The sequence below is a fragment of the Ammospiza caudacuta genome, chromosome 1, assembly GCF_027887145.1.
Source record: "Ammospiza caudacuta isolate bAmmCau1 chromosome 1, bAmmCau1.pri, whole genome shotgun sequence".
In the NCBI taxonomy this organism is placed as follows: domain Eukaryota; kingdom Metazoa; phylum Chordata; class Aves; order Passeriformes; family Passerellidae; genus Ammospiza; species Ammospiza caudacuta.
The window spans coordinates 115875005-115895606 of record NC_080593.1 but is presented as its reverse complement, the minus strand read 5'-3'; the positions used below and the strand labels follow the sequence as shown (position 1 = coordinate 115895606).

Below are 20602 nucleotides of genomic sequence, written 5' to 3'. Positions count from 1 at the left end.
CATGTCCTGTGCCAAATTTGTGGTTTGTGAAAGTCATAAACTCTTAAGAACACGGACCAGCAATGTCACTTAACAATTCTCATAATAACTTTGTCCTGTGGGACAGAGAACTAAAAGAACAATAAAAACAATAAAAAACCAGTAGCATTCCCTAAACAAAGAAAATCAATCAAACACCCTGTTTATTGATCCATGTTGGAAACCTCTCTAACAGGCTCAGTGAGTGGACAGCTAGCTGAAGAAAATACCTTATGGCTGGGCTTTTTAAAACATCCATTTGTAGCATGATACCACTGAGAAAAATTATGCTCTTTTTATGCAGCCTTGCAGCTAGTCGACCATCCTGTGGTGCAATCCATTAGCCTTACCATTTCTTTAAGAAAGGAGAGAAAACAGAGAAAGGATTTTCACAGCTGGTAAAATGCTAAAACATATTAGCTTTTATCATGAGATTGTAATGGTACTACTGTTTAAGAAAATCCAGCATCTTGTTTAATTTTCTTAGTTTTTTAAAATTGATCCTTTTCTCTGTGGAAGCTGGAAAAATATGGGGGAAGGGAGCATAAGTAAATACCATCAACCTTCTCAACTGCAATCCATAATTATAGTTTTATTACTTTCTGGTTTCTGATATATAGGTTTCACAGAGCTGATTGCACGGTGCAGGAACCATTTTTGCCTTTTAAATTGAGGCATCTCAGGTCTTCTCTAATTAACCACTTGCAGAGTGTATCACAGGCTTAGTGTCTACTCACCAGGCTCATTTCTCAGAGAGAGATCTGTTATTGCACTAAAATGAGGACAAGAGACATTCTGTATTAATAGTTTATGAAGATAGCTAAATTACAGCTGACCATACAGTATTCTGCCTGTGTTCTTCTCCTAAGTCTTTCTCTGGACTCACTTTTTCTGGGGAAACAAATCTTGAAGTGACAATACCTTCTCTGCAATGATAACAGTTTGAGAAATTGCAGTAGGAAGTGCATAGGCAAACTTCCTTGTACAGAGCACCAACTAATTAAAATAGAAACTTTGGTTTTCTTTTCCCATTAAGGTGGCAGAGTTTTAGATCTAATGGAACAAAAAACACAGGAAGAAGTACAGCTCTTTATTACATGATGGTTCAGAGCTCTGTAAAAGTAAAGCCTCTGATTTATCCATAGGAAACTGCCCAGGATCAAGATCTTCACACAGTTACCCACTTTGTGCCCAATCCTTTTTTAGCCAATCAGATTCACTTCATGTTACTCATAACAAGCTAACCAGACCCAACATTTCTTGGAGCAAGGAGCTGTCACATTTTCTTCTTGTACAGTGGTAAGCACATGAGCTGTTCCTTAAAAGCAAATGACAAAATTCTGAATTTCCTTCCTCCCTCTGTCCCTCTCATTCTCCCCTCCTCCCTTCACTCCTCACTGCCTCATGGCATTTTTGTCACCTTCTGGATTCCAAGTTCTCATTCACTTCATTCCCTTGCTAAAAAATTCCATCCAGGTGCAGCCATAAAGCAAAACAATGGCACAATATGAAAGGACAGCTGTCAGCTAGCCAAAAGCAGCATGAGAAAAGCAATAGTGAGTGAGATATTCCAATATCTGTATCACTGACTGACAAAGCCATGTAGCAGGACATATGCATGCATTTACCATTTTAGAGAAGTAACCACACTTGCTGAAAGCATCAGCCTTTCAAGGAAACCCAGAGTGTGAAGGAATGAGTACTGCTGGAGAGATGATTTGTATTATTTCAGGTAAGCATGGCCGAGAGCTGATGGGCATAAACATTGGCATTATCTTCACAGAATTGCTGTTATCTCCTGTGCTGTCTCCTGCTTTGCATAATGCCATATCAACCTCATTACTGCAGTTTGCAGGGTTTTGAACATTCACAGAAAAAAGCATAGGGAGAAGAGTAATAGTTTGATTGATGCAATTTTCACATTGGGCCAGTGGATAATCAGAAGAAGCTCTTCTATTACAAGGACATGCAGAAAGCAAAACATTTTAAATCCTACCCACAACCCAGGGCCATTAAGAAAGGCTAAAAAAAACCTCTAATAACACAGTCTTTCTTGACAGAGTTATTGTTAACAGCTAAATAGCAGCTAGCAGGCAAGATCTGCTCTATGCCAGGACTACAAGGCACACAGCAGTCTGAACGAAGGATAAATATGTATGCGTGGAAATTACATCTTCCAAAAATTATAAAAAATAAATAGATTAAATGAACCCCTACCTTGGAGAGCCTGGAGTGTACGAGTCTGTACAACAATACAGAGTTGCAGGACCAGTTGTGGTGCACTTTCCAGAAAGGTGGCTAGCAAATGCAGCATACTCACATCTGCATACTCATACACCATTTTCCAATAAAACCGCCATCTGTCATTCTCTCCACTCTGTCGACTCCGGATACCCAAGTACATCGTGTGAAAATACCTGGAAATAAAAGAGAGCGGTTATAGAAGCACAGAATGATATTTTACATGTTCTACTTCTGCTTGCAAACAATGTTTTGTTCAAAGTACTTCAAAATAATGAACGTTTATTTAAAAAGATCATTGTATTTCAATTTATAATAGTTTATGTGATAAGAGTAAACTAAACTGAAGGCAAAACTAGCCTTTTAAGGCCATTAAAAAGGCTTAGCATTGACTTATTTGTTAAATAGTATTTCTTTCAAGGACTCAGTTTTCTAATTTGAAATATACAGGTGATATCTTGGTTATATGGCCTTCCTCAGAGGTTTTGCAAATAATGATAGGAACAAAATAGACTCTTTAATGAGAACCTGCAAAGAACTAATCTCCTTCTGCATGGCTGTATTAGGACTTGGAGAACTACCTGCACTGCAACTCTGAGGTGGTCTTAGCCTGTAGCTCTGCTATGGCAGAACTTATTGTCCTGCTTTCCCCCCTTCTGACACACTGAGTATTTCAGATACTGCCAAATGTATTGCGGTCTTTTTTCCTCATAGTTTGATTATTTTAGTCGGAGAGAAGATGTAGCTGTGAGTTCCTATTTTAGAAGGCGTGGAGGTGTGGCGGTGGGTTCCCTTGGAGATCAGAAATGACTCACTATGGTAGCTCCCATGCAGCAGTAAGCAGCAGCAGGAGCCAGGAGCCCGACAGTCTGCTGCTGCTCCCCGTAGTAACCAGCAGATAAAGGGAGCAAGAGGCAAAGCCCCTCAGCTCTTGTGCCCTGTGCAATCAGCAGGAAAAACACCTGGCAACCAGCTCATTAGCTAGGTTTTGGTGGGTGCAGGAGCAATGAGTGGTTTTAGGAAGCAAGGGAGGTCTTCTGAAGGCTAGTACCCAGATGCTGTGATGCCTGCGGTGACCCTTGCAGAGCGTGCAGCAGCTTCCCATGACACACCTGAGTCACAGCACAGTGATCACTCTGGGTGGCCTTTGATCTGCTCTGTTATTCTGATCTGCTATCAGATATTCTGTGTCAGAAAAGCTCCCACACTGTTCCTGCAATTTTAGTTCCAAACTAATTAAGGCTGGCTGAAAAAAATCCCCAGTCTCACTTCATGAAAAATTTTGAAGATTAAGGTATTGTCTTGCATCAGGGTGCCTTGTGTCCTGCAGTAGTAGCCTGGGGGGCTACTAACTGATGTGGATCTTTGTTTCTCTTTTTCTTGAGGTATCTTTAATATCCTGTTCCTGACATCATTTTCTTATGATATTTTAATATGTTTTCACAGCAAATTTTTAAGGGAGATCCTATTTTATAATTAGCAAAAGTTTAGTAAATTTTAACCACTTTCAATATGAATTGCTTTTATTAGTTAATATAAAGTATTTCAGTATTTCTTCTTTCCACAAGTTCTTAAAACCCTTTTCCTAACTGGTGGAGCATGGTGAATAGTGAAATCTCCTTTTACAAAAGTTGCATGCAACCTCTAATCTCTGCTCAGCTGTACCTCTGGAGGTGTCTTATGCTGATGAGAAGACTTTTGGCTTCTGACTGGCAAAGAGCCCAAGCCTTGGTTGCCCCCTTGAAGAATGACCCAATGCACCCTTGTACCCAATGCACACTCTATGCAGAGCAGCAGTTTTTATTCAGGAATATTCACCAGACAAAACCAGGGACTAGCACAGAGAAACAGCTGAGCGGACAGATCTGAGCCTGCAGCATTTCTCTTGACAATGCGCATCACAGCAATACAAAAGGAAAACACATTAAACTCACATTTAAATTAAAATCACACCAGGTGGCTTTGAATTTTATCAAAGTCCCGTGTGGGAGTGAAGCAGCAATGAGCTGCTCAGAGACTGAGATCACAGAGGTACAGTAAACAAGACACCAACTGTAACTTTCATGCAAAACACTGAGCAGGTCTAGATGGGTCAGAGTGTGATGGCATAACTGGGGCACTCTGGTGTCTTTGGGGTTAGGTAAAGTGGAATGGCCTATTGCCCAGATCTGAAAGCCACTGAGCTGGAAAGGCATCTTTTGCTGCACAGTTCTGTTAATGGGGTCCATTGGACCCACTGGTTCTCAGTCACGATCCATTAATTGTTACTAGAGCTCTCATTAAAGTCCTGCAGCACAACAGGGACAGGTAAGGCTTTTATTTCCTTCTGCAGTTTATTGTTTGGGTGGGGGTGGTTTGTCCTCCCAAACAGGGGCACACCTTGGAATATTGCACATAGTGGGACCAGACAGCATCTTCAACACCATTCTTTTAAGATACCACTAACCTTTCCTATAAATTCCTAAAGGAGCTGTGGCTGCTGAAAGTTGTGCCAGGAGGCTCTAGCTCTGCCAGTGGAGCCATCTGCAACTTCAGTTCTACAGCATTTGTACAAAAAGTATTTTTCCTATTACAAAAATGACATACTGTGGCAGGTGAGGACCCCTAGGGTTCTCTACCTGCTCTGCAGAGTGGTTGTGCATGGCAAATATGTTGTGATTAATGAACCCGTATGGAAATATTTCCTCTCCCATTGCACTTTATTGTGAAACACTGGCAGTGAGTTATTGGGGACTGGGGAATCATTGCTCTTTGTCTACTTAGCTCTCTGCAATTTAAACACAAGACGTAGAGGAGGAAGATACTTTCTGGTTTTACACACTGGGGACCAAATTTCAGCCTAGGGTGATTTTTTTTCTGTCCTTTCAATTTTGGCCAAATTAATTGCAGGCTGAAATTAACATTTACACACATAATTACTGTCACTGATTTATAGGCATAATCAGGTGATTAGACAGCTAAACATTCTGATTTGCATCCACAATTAATTGCACCAGCAATTGATGTTAGGTGTGCAAATTAGGAGCTATTAAAATAAAAAGAAGGCCTAATAAAATGATTCATATATCAAAGACACTTTTTTCTGATTGTGAAATATAGAATAAAAAAATGGGAGAAAGTGCTTTGTTGTAGTGGCTTCCAAATATAGCTTAACACTGCAGCAATGACACATTCCATTTTATATATATATGCATTATGTAATTCCACTTCAGACACCCTCACTGGAGGCCTATTGTCAGCAAATGCCATACAGACACAGTCAGAGGTAGTTCCTGATTTAAAGCATTTTTCTATTTTGGTGTTCTGGTATTGTTTTGGTAGAAATTCACATTTTTATGTGAGTCCAGGTTGTGACTCTTTTATACAGTTATTCCAGAAAGATATAGGAAAAAGCAGTATAGAGTTCTGCATTGCAGAATTTCTTAGGTAAATTGATGTCAATTTTCCTGAAAGAACAGATGTGAATGTCATTTTTTTGGTTGTGATTGCATTCAGTCAACTACAGTCTTCTGCTGGTGCTGGTGCTTTACCAATATACAAAACCTGCCTATTCATGTTCCCAAAAAGCATTTAATTGATATGTAAAGAGATGATAAAGAGTGAAAAATTGAGAGTTACAGCATCTGGCAAAAAAGGGAAAAGAAGCAGAAATGGGGAGTGTGGTAATGATACTGCCATCTAGCAAAGTAACTACTTTGTCTAATAAATCAAGTTTATCTTAAAGTCTCTTATTTCACTAGAAGAGTAAAACAAAATAAAAATACACCACTTCACCCACTCCACAAAAAGACCCTAGAATTTCACAGATCTCTCTTTCATAGCTCTCTTTGCAAATTCTCTCTTGTTAGTGTAGAAGAACTTGGACATAACTGATTTTCTTGGAGATTTTGCAGTTAGAGGATTATGAAACCTCTCCTGTGAAGTCAGACAGAGAGAGTTGACGTTGTGGGGAAGAGAAGGCTCCAAGGAGATCTTATTGTGGCCTTCCAGCACCTGAAGGAGGCTGAAGGTTATGGCTTCAAACTGAAAGAGGGTAGGTTTAAGTTAGTTATAAGGAAGAAATTATTCATTGTAAGGGTGGTGAGACATTGGAAGAGAAGTTGTCAATGCCCAGAGAAGTTGTCAATGCCCCACCCCTGAAAGTATTCAAGGCCAGACTGGATGGGGCTTTTAGCAACCTGGTCTAGTGGAACCTGTCCCTGCCCATGGCAGGGAATTGTAACTAGATGATCTTCAAGGTCCCTTCCAACCCAAACCATTCTTCCAGTCTATGATTCTATGAAATGTACTATGAAAAAGCAATAGCAAAACTTTTTTTATTTTAAAAGTATCTTTTTTTCTCTCTCTCTCTCTCCTTTTTTTTTTTTTTTTTTTATGAAGATAGACCACTGCTTGCGTTATCAATGCTGATTTAAAGAAGCTTATATTCAGAATTAATACAATGGAGTGAGAAGCACTATATCACTGATAATCAGATAGCAACATATGTATTGTTATTTGAGCCTTAACATCCTAACCTTTGAAGGAAGTAGAGAATTTTTCAGCATTTAGCTGTCTTAATTTATTTCAGTGCATCACACAGCACAGTATACAGACCTTGATCAAATATAACCCTTAAGATTGTGAATGTGAGACAAGACCAAGTGACATTCTTTTTCCATTATATTAATGATGGAAAGCAGTAAAGTAAAAGAGACAAACAGAAAACCAGGCTACTCATTATGTCCAAACCAGGCTACTCATTATGAGATGCAAGACAAATAGAAATAAAAAACTGCCTACATTTGTATTTGGGAAAAAAAAAGTATTTCTGTTATAGGGAAACAGACATTCATTCTGGTAAAACAGTGGCCCTCCAGTATTTCCAAAATCAAGAGCCCTCATTTTGCTCCAGATTCACGTACCAGTCTTGAGAATGGTCAGCATAGACTGAGATACATACATTTGAAATAATTCTGGTAACAATTCACTTATGATTAAAGCATGCCTACTTGTGTATTTAATTGAGATGAGGTAGTGTAACTATACCATAATACCAAATATTTATAGGAGTGCTTTCCATGCTTGAAGTGCTGTACGACCACTGCTTGATTAACTGGGATGAATGAAAATAATCTTACAGAGTTTGTTCCTCAGGAGTTGGCAGCTGACCAACCTAATATCTTTCTGCAGGACCCAGGTATAACTTTCAGTCAGCACACTCAAATCCAGCTGATATTTCATGACTGGACAGGCCTTTTCCTTGTGTGAAGAAAATTCTGACTCCTTTCTCCCTTATTCTTAGCAACTTCTTCCCAGGTCTTGCTCCAGTACAGGGCAGGCAAGGAGGCCCCCAGAATAGCTACCAAACAGGAGACAAATCCTCAGAGTCAGTTATTTGGGAAGAGTGCTTAGGTGCCACTGGCACCTGTGCTAAGGATTTCCAACCTGCCTACAATTCATCTATTCTTTTATAAAAGATCTTTGGTGAATATCCTGGTATCATTGAAACTGAAGATGCTTTTGGAAGTGATTTAACAGAGCTTGAGTTTTCCCCAATTTACTTCATAGTATCTGGGTGCTATTTATGCCTATTGCTTCTAAGGAATTATTTCAGAAGCTGCTCTGTTATGGTTCACAGACACCATTCTTTTTCATACAGATAGCTGAGGCTTATTGTAAGTGAAAAAGAGAAACCAAACCCTTATTACTGGTTATGTATATGGATATGTTGTTCCCAAGCATGTGGGACTTGACTGTTCTTGCTGCACCTACTTTGGCTCAATGTCTTCCAGTCTTCTGAGCTCCTCTGGGATTCTCACCCCGAATTTTGTTATTTGATTTTGCCTCCATTCTTCCAGTCCCATAAATTTTGAAAATCTTTAGCTATAAATTTGGATTTTTGAGATTTGGAAAAGTTATGTTCATCTGCTGCTCATTTAGACAGCGTGCACAAGTATGTGCATATGCAAGTGCAGAGCCATATGTGAGTCCAGTCTGACTATGGCTCTGAGCACTTGCTACAGATTTTCACCATAATGAAATTATCCATCTGATGATAATATATACAGCTCTAGAAAAAAATCTTCAGTTTAGAAGTGTCAAAGACTACATTGTCACCATGTGCTTTATCTAAGAAGTCCTTCGGATGATACGCATGAATAAGAGACCATTTGCATTCTTTGGAAAAATGAAATTATTCTGATTTCATGCCTCATGTACTCCATTTTATTGCAATTGCCTAAGTCTGTAGAGGGTGCCTGCTCATGTTGCCTGCTTATGTTGCATAATCCAGTGAAGAACTTGTGAGAAGACCAAAAGTCATTAATGGCTATTTGGAGCAGTCCTAGACACTTATTCTGGTGCCTAATTTGCCCCTGCATCAAACACTATATTAAACAATTCAGCCATACCATAAACAGTTGTTCTTTCTGTCTTTGAGGTGTAAAGGATAAAAATCACTACTGCAGAGCTACAAATCAGTACAATAAACAGCAATTCAGATAAGTGGTATTTTCTTCTGTTGCTTAGTTACCCAAGAAAACTTAACTGTGTTTGTATCTCAACAGTATTTGCCATGTTAAATAACAACAGATTGTTCTATTTTACTTCTTATGTGCCTTTTTATTAGGTGTGCCTGAATACTTAAATAAAAAAGTTTCTTTAGAAGGAATACTTACTGCATTAGCAACACATGCTAATGCTTATTCTTTTTGTTCTGAAGAAACAAACAAATCCCTTCAGTTTTGATTCCTTATTCTGGGAAGGAAAAAACAGCCAACTTTTAGTTTTCCAATCAAATTATTTTTGATGCAACCATTAAGGTTTAATGTGCAAAAGGAAACTGAAATGCATCCTGGAGCACAGAGCAGTGGCAAAAACTTGTCCAACTAAGCATGGTTCTGGCAATTTACCAGCAGTCAAAAGTCTGGACTTAATTTACTTTAAATTATGAGTGCTGCATCCTCATCTGTGTCACTGAGATGAGATCCATGTGAGGACAGATCCCACTGGGGACTATTTCATCATAAGAGACATTAAAAGGCTGATTTCCAGAATATGCATACCCTACAAAGATAAAAAACCAAATCCAACTCCTTGTATTTAATTTTGCTTTGCAGTATTTAAGATACCAGAAAAATAACTGCTTTACTTCCTATAACATAAAGCAAGACACTTTATGAGCATAAACAAAATTATTACATCTGTTTCATTACGACCTATAAAGCATTCCCCAGCATCTTCTGTGACTGGGTGATCCTTCTCAAATGGCTGTGAGTCGTATTACGGCAGAATTTTATGGTCATCTAAATTTTTATGGCCATCTAAATTTAGCTACTTTATGAATTCCCCAACTGTAGCCAGTCCTACCCAGCACTCTCCTTCCTTTCCTGACATGTGCAAGCTGCAGACCTCCAGTTTGTGAACCAGTGGTGGAGGGAGATGGCTGGACTAAGTTGGACTCGCTCCAGGTTTAATGAGGAGAAGGCAGGGTGGTCTAAAGAAATCTCTGATGCAGCCTGCTCCCCTACTGACTGCCCTCACCCCTGGGGTTCAGCCGCTCAGCCCCACTGCTCAGCCCACTGTGGATTCAACCATGTGTGAGGTGACAAATCTCCAGGGAACAAATCTCCTTGCATTGGAATGAGGGGCAGCCTGGATGCTTGTACTGAGCAGCACAGATGCTGGGCTGTGCTCTGCCAGGACCCCTCTAGCTTTACAGCAATTTACTGTCCCTTCCTTTTCTCTGTACCCTGCAGACTCAGGTGAGGCGGGCAGCAAACCCTCCTCCTCTGCACACAGTGAGGGGATATCCCCAAAGCATGCCTGGCACATGCTGCCAGATCAGATGGAAATTCCTCTGCATGTTTGCTGTTTAGTTTAATTGTTTCCATGTTTCTCCTCTCAAAACTGGGATATTCCCAGGATGCACTTGCCTCCCAGGGCTCCCTATCAGCCTGGAGGCTCTGTGCATCCCCTGTGAAGTTCTGTGCTGCCCCAGCCATGCCTGTGGTGCTCAGCCCTGGGTCAGCTTTCCCCTTGTACAGTGCTGGGGACAGACAGAGCTTGGTGGCCATGGACCCATCAGACAGGCAGCTGATGGTGCCACTGCCATGGTAGGGATGGCATAGCCTTGCCAGGCAGTATGACACAGCCACTGGCCACAGCTCCTCTAAGTGCTGCCCAGATACTTCTCAGGAATAAACATTGGTGCATTTTTTTGCACTATCAACTCTGGGTTAGAATTAAAAAAGAGAATGCAGAAGTGAAATAATAAAAAATTTTACAGTATGCTGCAGATGTGTATAGCTTTTTTTCACAGATTCTTCACCAGGCATTGCCACTGGTGCTGCATAACAGCTGCCTTTCCTGTTTCAGTCATGGGACAAGGACATTTAGACATGTTCAGCAGCACAACTAAGAAGTTTTACTGCACTGTCATTTCCTGCATGGCATTGCACACCTGCGTGCTCTGTAACTACAGACACTGCTTCATCAAAAGCTGATGAAATTGCTTTGGACCTCAGAGGTTCTCAGAGGCTCCCTAGGTTTCCACTTGTGGGAAACACTGGAGTTTCTTATATATTATCAAGGCTGCAGTGCTGGGAGTGATGTCAGTGTGAGATCAGACTCCTAAGGGCAAGCGGCTTCCTGAGAGATTAGATATCTGCTCTGCTCTGTGTCCTCTGAGAAGCTGAGGGCTTTCCTGCTTTGTCAAAAGGGTCCTTAAGGGCTTCCTGAAGCAAAGGTCCACTGAAGCTGTTAGGAAAACATGGCTCTGCTGGTAAATGCCAGAGCACTCCAAAGAGATCAGTTAAAATCCTGATTCACAGCCTGCTCTGCAACTATCTCCATTTGGTTTCATCCCTGCAGCCCTACATGGTTTTGGGGGTGACCAAGTGGAAGGCTATATCTATACTATGAAGAAGAGCTAAGGTTCCCAACCAGTAGTGGTTAACAATGATTTTCTTTCTTCCCTTCTCCTCCCTTCCTCCCCATGTCATATTTTTAATTTTCTTCTAAGCCTGTCTGCCTCTTAGTCATCCTGAAGCACCCCAAGAAGTGAATCCTGGTTTGCCTCTGTCTCAGTTGGGAGATATCAAGAAGAATCAGGGATCAGAAAAGCAGAGAATCCCCCAAGGAGCTCCAGGCATTCCCTGGAAAGGCAATTAGTCATGGCCAAGGATCTGTACCATGCAGCTGTCACAGGAATATAATCATTATCATAGGCATCCTCACTTCACCAGCCCCTGGGGCTGCAGCAGGAATTGAATTGTTTCCCTGTTCCCTCCAAGCTCTGACAGACTTATGATGATAGCCCTTGGAAATGGTCCTGAGACCTGCCATGTGAGACAGTCAAGGGAGATGCACCTGTGTCCCAACCACCTCTTTGATTGCACTTGAAGAAGGGACTGCTTGTATTAGAATTAAATCCCAATATAGCCAGACGGAATGTGCCTGGGCTCGTCTGGCCTTGCTGCTTGACCAGAGGTGGCAGCTGTGGTGGTTTCACCTCAGAGACACCTTTGGCTGGCTGGATGCTGCAGCTGGGCACTTGGGACAACTCCAGGCATACAGGAGCTCAGGTTTACCTCTGGTGGAAAGGCTTTGGGTGAGGTGAAGGAAAAGGAGTTGGTTCTGCTGGAGGGTTTGATCCAGAGCTTTATTCCTGGCACACAGGCCTCCGAATGCAGCAACAACTCCAACAGAACAAGAGAAACTACATGGTTGCTGTGTCTTTTAACCCCAGGGAGAGAGGGAGGGAAGGGGTAGGGATCCCACCAACCAGGTAAGGGGGGGGAAGTCTCAGGGGACAAATGACACCTGGATGGCCCAATGTCCCCAGGGCTGAGAGGCATCTTTTGAACTTCACCAATCACACGATGCCCTTGCTGGAATGCCGGATTGACAGACAGCAGTCAGCAAGGGGGCAAGGGGAGGGGAAGGGAGAGGTTATTGGCACACCTGGGGAAAGAACCGGGAAGGACAGGCTATTACATCACACCGCAACATGCTTGTGGAGGTAAGAGTGGGCACAGATGGCAAGCAGCGTTTCTGGCTTCTCAGCTTGGGGTACTAGGTGTACGTCCCAGATCTCTGGAGAAGCAGCCAGGCAGCCTCCCACCAACACAAAAGGATAAGACCAGTAAAAGGTATTAAGAACCCTTTGCCTATCTTACCACTGTTTCCACAGGAGCACTCTCTGCAAACCCGTGCTCTGTGGCTGCAGACTTTGCAGCCTGGAGATAGGCTCTTCCCCTGGGTGCCAGTGTTTATCATTCACACTGCACACAGGGAGATGCTCAGCCCCTCTGGGACAGCTGAGTTTCTCCCAGCATCCGTCTCTCAGCCCAGGTCCACAGGGACATGGGCTATTTATTGATCTCAACAGGTCACAAGGGAGGCTTCAACACGGAGGTGGAGCAGCAGAGCAGCTGGTGAGGTAAATACCCTTGAGCACTCCTGTGCCAGTCACAGCTGCACTGTAAGGGAACCCTCCAGTGTTCCAGTTCTCAACCTCGTGGTCAAGCTCACCAGCTGGAAGAGGGAATACCTTTGCATGGGTATTCACAAGAACCCACGTTGTTTGTTGCTTTCCCTAATGCCTTTGATAAATTAAGTAGATTGATCTGCCTGCTGATTATGCAGCCTTCCAGTGACAACTTTCACAGAAGAAGAGCAGACAATTGTGATTTCTTTGATCTAGGAATGGGAAAAAAATAGCATTTTTAAAGCTGAAGAGATGCCTGTAGTATCTTTTGCAAAAGTCAGGAGAAGCAACAGTAGTACAAACACTAGAGAATCACAATGGCTAGGTTGGATGCTATATTGTATCCCCACAGACAAAATGTAATGTGTTTCCCTCCATATAAACATCTTTCTTTCATGACCACTGGTGTGTGCCAGGATGAATCTGGGTTGTGTCACTCTGGGGGCCTAGCATATAATTTCACACTGTGAAACAGCAGGAGCTAGCTGCTTCCACTAACCAGTAAAACTGAACTATTGCCAACCTTCCCCTTCCTTCCTCCAAAAATCCTTCCAAATTGCTTATAAGAGCTTTTATAGGACCTGCTTGCTCTTTCTGGCTCAGAGAAAACACACAACTGAGAATTCTGTTTGGAAATATCTTGCTGTAAATAACTTTTTATTCATCCTATTTATATAGCAGCCTCTGCTTCAGCTTTTTCTTTTGAAGTATTCAGGAGAAGCCATTAGCTATTCCTGCAGTAAAGAACTCCTAATAAATTGAATGGTCATTGTTTGGATGGAGCAATCTATAAACATTCAGGAAATAATGTGGGATTAGTCACTCATTAAGATATAGACAGGCAGTGCCCGTGTGATCTTTATGTGATATTCAAATGGCTGGCAGTGTTATTTAACAGGAATTCAGGCTAACTTCCTCTTGGTGCTTATCAGTTGTCTGGACTAATGGAGAGTGTTCTTTAAATGTTGCCTGCCTGAAGAATTTTATATAAGAATCAATTCAAAAACAAATTTGCCAGCAAATAGCATTAGTAGGGCTGAAAAGCATCTCACAAGGAAATGGTCTTGAATACCAAGCTGAACACCTCTCCATGCACTATATCTGTGTGCTTTGCAAATCAAGTATTCAGAAATCTTAGGAATAAAATTTCTGGCCTGGATTTTGCCTAGTAAAAAAGCTCTAGGGCAAATGACAGCATTTTCATACCAGCCTTTCATCAATTCCCATAGGTCAAATCCCAAGGGTGTCTGTGAGAAAAAACACTCAGGAATCTAGAGGGAATTTTGCCAGTTTTCGACCTCCTAGTTTGCCCCTTATCAATATATTATAGAAAAGGAAGAAGGGATATAAGAGGTAACATGCTGGCAGCATACGAGCCAATGGAGAAAATAACATGAGCTGGCAAGACAGCAATTACATTTAGGACTTGAAAGCAAACCATGGTCATTAGAGATCTAAAGTTTTCCGTCTAACTGGACTTTGTATTCCAATATTAGTTCCATCTTAAAAAATAGCACAAAGTCCAAGAAGTACAGAAGGATAGTAAAGCGCCTTCAAGAAAAATGCTTCAAGGAATGGCTTGTTTCAAAGGGCATGAATTTATATGCGCTGAGACTGAGTCTGAATTTAACAGCCATTTTGTTTAAAAACTTATTCAGAAAAGAAGGCAGAGAACACAGGCATGAAACAAGAATTTAGAAAGAATTTTTTGCTATGGCAGGAATAGAAGAAAGGTTCAGCTAAGGTTTGGTCTGTGAACATCTTTTAATACTATTTTTAGCTGGATGTAAGATCAGTTTCACAGCACAAAACACAACCATATTTGCATATATATGCATATGCATAATCTGTAACTTCCCTGCAGTTTAGGCATCTTATTCCAGCAGAGAAGGATATAACATCTGATAGAAGACTTGTAAAACTTGGGAGACCATATTACTGAAATGCTACAAATACAACTAATCAAACCTAAAATCTGTGTGCTGTTAAGTCCCAAATGGACATAAATGCATGTATAAACAAGAACAGCACTGTCAGTATCATGTCTGAATTCACTATCACAATGAAAATTGCTGAAATTAAATGCCTCATGTAGAATGGGAATGCTTTCAAGGTGGTCAAACTGGACAGGGACTTGCCAGGAACAACAGGGCCATCTGCTTGTCACCTGGGTGAGCAGGGATATGCCAGAGCTGGAAGGCTCTTTTGGGACTTGTGGAGAGAACACTTGTGCTCCACAAAGCATCTGACACTATCCCTTTGCACCCAGGCAGAAAACAGCTCCCAGTTCTAATTCTCCAACACTCAATGAAGGTTAAAAGAGCTATGAAGGATGTCCAAACCCTGCTTTGCCCATGGTATATCCATTGAAACTTAGTGTGATCTGCTTCACCCTTCCACTGCAATCTAATCACAGAATAGCTGAAGTTGGAAGCGGTCTCTGGAGGTTGTCTGATCAAGGAGAGCCACCACTTAGAGCAGGTTGCTAAGACCAGGTCCAGACAGCTTTTGGACATCTCCAAAGATGGAGACTCCACAACATTCCAGACCAGAGCAACTTGTCCAAATGCTCTGTCACCCTCACAGAGTGTTTCCTGATGTTCAAGGGGAACCTCCTGAGCTTCATTTTGTTCCCACTGACTCTAGTCCAGTCACTGGGCACCACTGAAAAGAGCCTGACTCTGCCCTCTTTGCACCCTCCTTCCAGGTTTGTGAGATGGTCCCTGAGCCATCTCTTTATGCTAAGCAGTCCAGACTGTCCTCAGAAGAATGATGCTGCTGTCCCTTAGGTATGTTTGTTGCCCTGTGTCAGACGCTGTCCAGTACACTACATCTCTCTTGTACTGGAGGGACCAGAACAGGACACAGCACTCCAGGCATGGCCTCACCAGTGCCAAGTAGAGGAGCAGGATCACCTCCCTCAACCAGCAGGCAGCCCTTTGTCTGATGCTGCATGGGACACCATTGTCCTTCTTTGCTGACACTCAACTTGGGGCCCACCAAGACCCACAGGTTCTTTTCTGACCAGCTGCCTTCCAGCACAGGATATCCTCCAGCAAAGTACATTCCCCAGTATTTACTGGTGCATGGGATTGTTCCTCTCCAGGTGCAGGACTTTGCATTCTCCTCTTTTGAATCTCATGAAGTTCCCTTTCTCCAACCTGTAGAGGAGAAGGTGTATCAGCCGTTCATCCCAGGTTTGTGACATTAGCAAACTTGCTGAGGACACACTGTGCCCCATCATCCAGATCATTCCCAAGATGCTAAACAGGAGCAGAGCTGGCACTGACCCCTTGGGTTCAATGCTAGTTGCTGGGCTCCAAATAGATTTCATGCTGCTGTCAGAGCCCTTTGAGATCAGCTGTTTGGTTAGTTTTCAATCCACCTCACCAGCTTCACCCTCTTCAGGCCACACTTCACCAGCTTCTCTACAAGGATCATATGAAGACAGTGTCAAAAGCCCTGCTCAAGTCTATTTAGAAAATATTCACTGTTCTCCACTCATGTTCTAGCCCAGTCATTTCACCATGGAAGGTTTATATAAAAACTAAGGTGAGGTTGGTATGGCAGGACTTCCGGTCAGATTTATAAGGCCAGCATTGGTGAAAATGAAAGCTTACAAGTAAATGAAAAATTTAAAAAGTATGTTTAGGAAGCTGATAGATCTTTTAACTATCCTTGCCCACCACTGCAAATCCCTCAGACGTATGACAGATGCCAGTGATAAAATTCCTTCTTTAGACTGACACCTCATTTCCAAAATGCCACATGCTACAAGTCTGATTCTCAGCCTAGACTTCATGACTTTTTCAAGGAAAATATGAGACATGTCTTCCCAGATCTTTGCATAATGAATAAAAATTCTCTCAGAATCCCAAGTGCAACTGAAGTAATATATAACAGTAATAATAATACTATTAATAATAATATTAAGTCTGTTTAGCATTATCTGCTTAAATTGAAAACCATTCATATTAATACAGGCAGCAAGCTGCATGAACTTCCTTTAACCTCTGGAAACCATTAAGAAATTCAGTGGTTTTGGCTAATTACAGTTGCAATTCATGGGACCTGCTTGCCTTCTAAGCTAGCTAGGTAAAATACCACTGTCTCCCTGACATTTCCTTCCTCTGTGTATCCCAGTTATCCAGTGCAGAACTGGCTTTTCCACATTTGTAATCACTCTGAATTTAAGGAGTATTTGAGGTGAAGGTGGAGAGGGATGCAAATGTGCCTGATAAAGGAGGCATTAAAAACTACGAACTGCTCTTCTCAGCTTTTCAAAAGCACAATTAAGAACTTGCTTTATCTGCTGGTAAAGATGAGACCAGAAGCTAAAAGAGCTTGGGAAAGCAGGAAAAAGTAATTTTTGCAATTACTTTCTTTTTTTATTTTCCTATGCAGATTATTTTAAAGAGAAGCTTTCCCTTTTTAGACTTACCAGTTTCCTTTCTAGCAGCAATCTGCCTGATTGCTGCTGGCTCCCAGGCCACACATATGCCCTTGGTTTCCAGAGGAAATTCAAAAAGAGGTAATGTAACTCATAAAACTGCTTCTACACACAGAAATGTGCATGTATAGAGAACATAAAGAAAATGTACAGCGATGCAGTGAACAGCTCCTTCTGGGTCCTCTGAAGAAAACAAGGGACCCGTGAGGAATTAAGAGTGTGAAAGACCACCATGGTGGCTTCACCACACCCACAGCCATGGCTGGTCCCTGTGGGTCCCTTGGCATTTGCACCATATTCTTGGGATTTTAACCCTTCCCTGCTCTGCAGCAAAATAAATTTCTAAGGCCTAGTAAGCATTACTAAAGCTAGCTGTACCAAAGGCCTGTGTATTAGTGTTCAAAGATGCATATCTTTTCCTACAGCTACAGGCAGCCATTTAGCTTTGGCAGATGTTATTTTATTTGTTCAGGCTGAAAGGTCACTATAATTCTGTCAACTTTATTTTCTGCATTTAAAATGTCACCCCCAACAGGTAGCTAAGGTAACACATTTGCTTTCTACATGTCTTTTACCATTTTTCATGTCAGAGAAGGTCTTTTATGTCTTAAGAATACTAATTAAGTTTGAGAACTGGTCTTTGAAAAAAAAAACACTCAAAGGAAGTGAAACACCTTTTTAAGACAATTGTCTCAGTTCCAGACGTGTTTGTTTCCATTGTTTTTCTAGGGGCTTTGACATGTTTGCTTCTGGCAGGATTTCTTTGCTTTCTCGAAGCATCTCTTCATGTAAAAAGACAATTATGATGATCTGAAAGGCTTCCTGCTACTGTCCTCCATTTCTCTGGTCACATTTACTTGTGTTTGCACCTATAGAAATGTGTAACAAAGGTGATCCTGTGCTTTGGAGGCCATTTCAAAAAAAGTGATTAAAACCATGTTTATAGGGACAATTGCCTTGATCTGTCTGTTGATGTTCACCATCCATGAATCCTGACTGTGCAAACCACCTCCCTCCTTCACGCCAGCTCCTGAACATGGCTGAACCTGTGCTAAGCTATTTCCACACGTCATGCACGTCACCACTATCCCTGCTTTTCTAATTTAATTTGGGGTTGTTTTCTGTCACCTTGGCATGCTGAAACGGCTTCATGAGGATCACAGGGCACCAGAACCACAGGGAGAGGCAAGAGAACAGCGAGCCATGGGCAAAGGGAGAGGCAAGGTGGAACCAAGTAGAACCAGCCCTTGCATGGAGTCCCACTGCCATGGCAGGACATCTGCAGTTATTGGAAAGACCTTGGTGGGTCCAAGGATGCAGTTTTTCCTTGCCATATTTCCCCAGAGAATGCTTCACTTCTCTTTCTACTTAGAAAACCCTTACCTTTTACTGTCATTTGAAACACAGGTATCTAAATGCATTTGAGCCAACATGTTGGTCAAACATGGCTAACTGTGCTCCAGGGAACCCCATCTGCTTATTAACTAACTTATACCAGGCACATAAAGGTAATAAAGATCTCTACTGAATTGATTAATTCAATGCACTGCAATTTCTTTTTTCAACTGAAGAATTAAAGCTCTTATTTTGTGGTATAAATGACTTGAAAGGAAGAGAAAAACATTCCGGTTTTGGATATATTTATGAATGGTTTTCTTCTAATACTCTGTCCTTGTCAAAATGGGCATGAAAGCAAAAAGACCAAAAAGAACTCCACAAAATACTTATTTTCCTTGTAAAATACAGTGATGATCACTGCTGTCTCTAAGGACTTGTGATTTTTTTCTCCCATACTGTTGTAAAAGTTCTAAACCAAGCTGCAGGCTGGCTTGACACACTTGTGAAGCAGTGAGACTCTAGGTCAAGAGAAAGACTATCATTCACTCTTTTAATTTGCTTTTAAAATTAAGTCTGAAGAGGACTGCAGAAAACCTGTTCTTTTTGTACCAACTCTTTAGATATTTTCACAAATGTGTTTTTATCTTTTTTTTTCTTTCCTTTCCTGACCACATGGTTTGAACATGCAGGTCAATGTGACCTTACAATGTCCTAGGGGAAAATTAGTTGCAGAGAGATGGCAAGCAAAGAAAATGCGACTGACAAAGAATCAGTGGGTTTTCTGCAAAACACATTTACTGCTTCTTGGCAGTCTCTGCCCTCAACTCCCACCTTTGCTTTAGTAGCATCTGCTCTGATTTTCTTATCTTACACTGAGTGGTCCAACCAGAATTTAATAATTTGGAAAGTGCATTCCATTCACTAATGTGTATCTGATTAAACTTGTCTCCAGATTACCTTAAGTTAGAAGCACATTATAGCTACATCATCACCGACCACTGAAACATCCCACTTCCCAGAAAGCTTTGGCAGAAGCCCAAATTTTACTGAAATCACCAGGACTGAGACCTCTAATTTCCTTTAAATATTGAGACAGTTTGATAAAATAGGACAGACTCTGGATTGTATATACATACACATATCTGTGTGAACGTGTGCCATGCATACACACTGATATGTCATTATCATACCATTACACATCTACTGGACCCTCTAAAGGATTCTGCACCCTTGTGTCCTGACTTTTATTTCCCAGAAGCAGATCAATCTTTAACAAAACTCTTCAAGGTGGATGAAGGAAAAGAACTGACCCAACCTCAATGAAAGCTCTCCCACCTAAATCCACCAAAATAGTAAATTCAGGAAGTTCAGACAAAGGCAAAGAACAGGCCCCTGGCTGTTTCTCATTCCAGTCCACCTTGCAGAGCACATTTCCCCCCCTGTGGTCTCCAGGCTGGTGTGCTACTTCCCTGGACTGAACAGAGTTCATGGTACCCTGCTCATGCTATGATCCACTGTCTGGCTCTGAATGTTTCTGCTGCACCTCACTGCCCACAGGGGTGAATCTGGCATTTAGCATTAAGCTGCCATAGGTATGCTTCTACCACTTTGTCTAAAAGAAGAGTAGATTAAAAGGAAGTGAACTTGGTCTCTGCTATTCAAAATGAAAAGCAAATAAACAAACAAAAAGATGTCCTGAATAAGCCAGCTCAAATCCCTTCATTTAGCTGGCTTTCAACATTTTTTTCACACTCTGAGACTGGTATATGAAGCAGGCCTGGAAATTGATGAAAGAAATTTCAGCAGTCTGGGAATCTGGCCTATGTTTGCAATGGGTGGACCTTAACTAGACACAGGGAATGCCAGAAGTCATAAAGAAGACTGATGATCCTCTTGTGATCTCTAAATTAATTTTAATGAACTGAGGAATTTGACTAAGCTCCTGTTAAGCTTTTCACATTTGGACTGCTGTTCTAAGCCAAACCTATGTGGTTTCATCCATCTCCATCTTCCTGGCTTGATTTGAACTCTATCCTGATGACAAAGGGAAACACTACAAGCAGGAGGGAGAAAATGCTCTTAAG

The 20602-nt window shown here is 41.6% G+C and overlaps 1 protein-coding gene across 1 annotated transcript in view; it reads right to left on the bottom strand.

Annotated features, from left to right (window-relative positions):
* XKR4 (XK related 4) overlaps positions 1-20602 on the bottom strand; it is a 212242-nt gene that overhangs the window by 71176 nt on the left and 120464 nt on the right. Inside the window, exon 2 of the mRNA XM_058817766.1 lies at positions 2236-2435. Coding sequence (XP_058673749.1) covers positions 2236-2435 — 200 coding nt within the window. The remainder of the gene's footprint in view (positions 1-2235; positions 2436-20602) is intronic.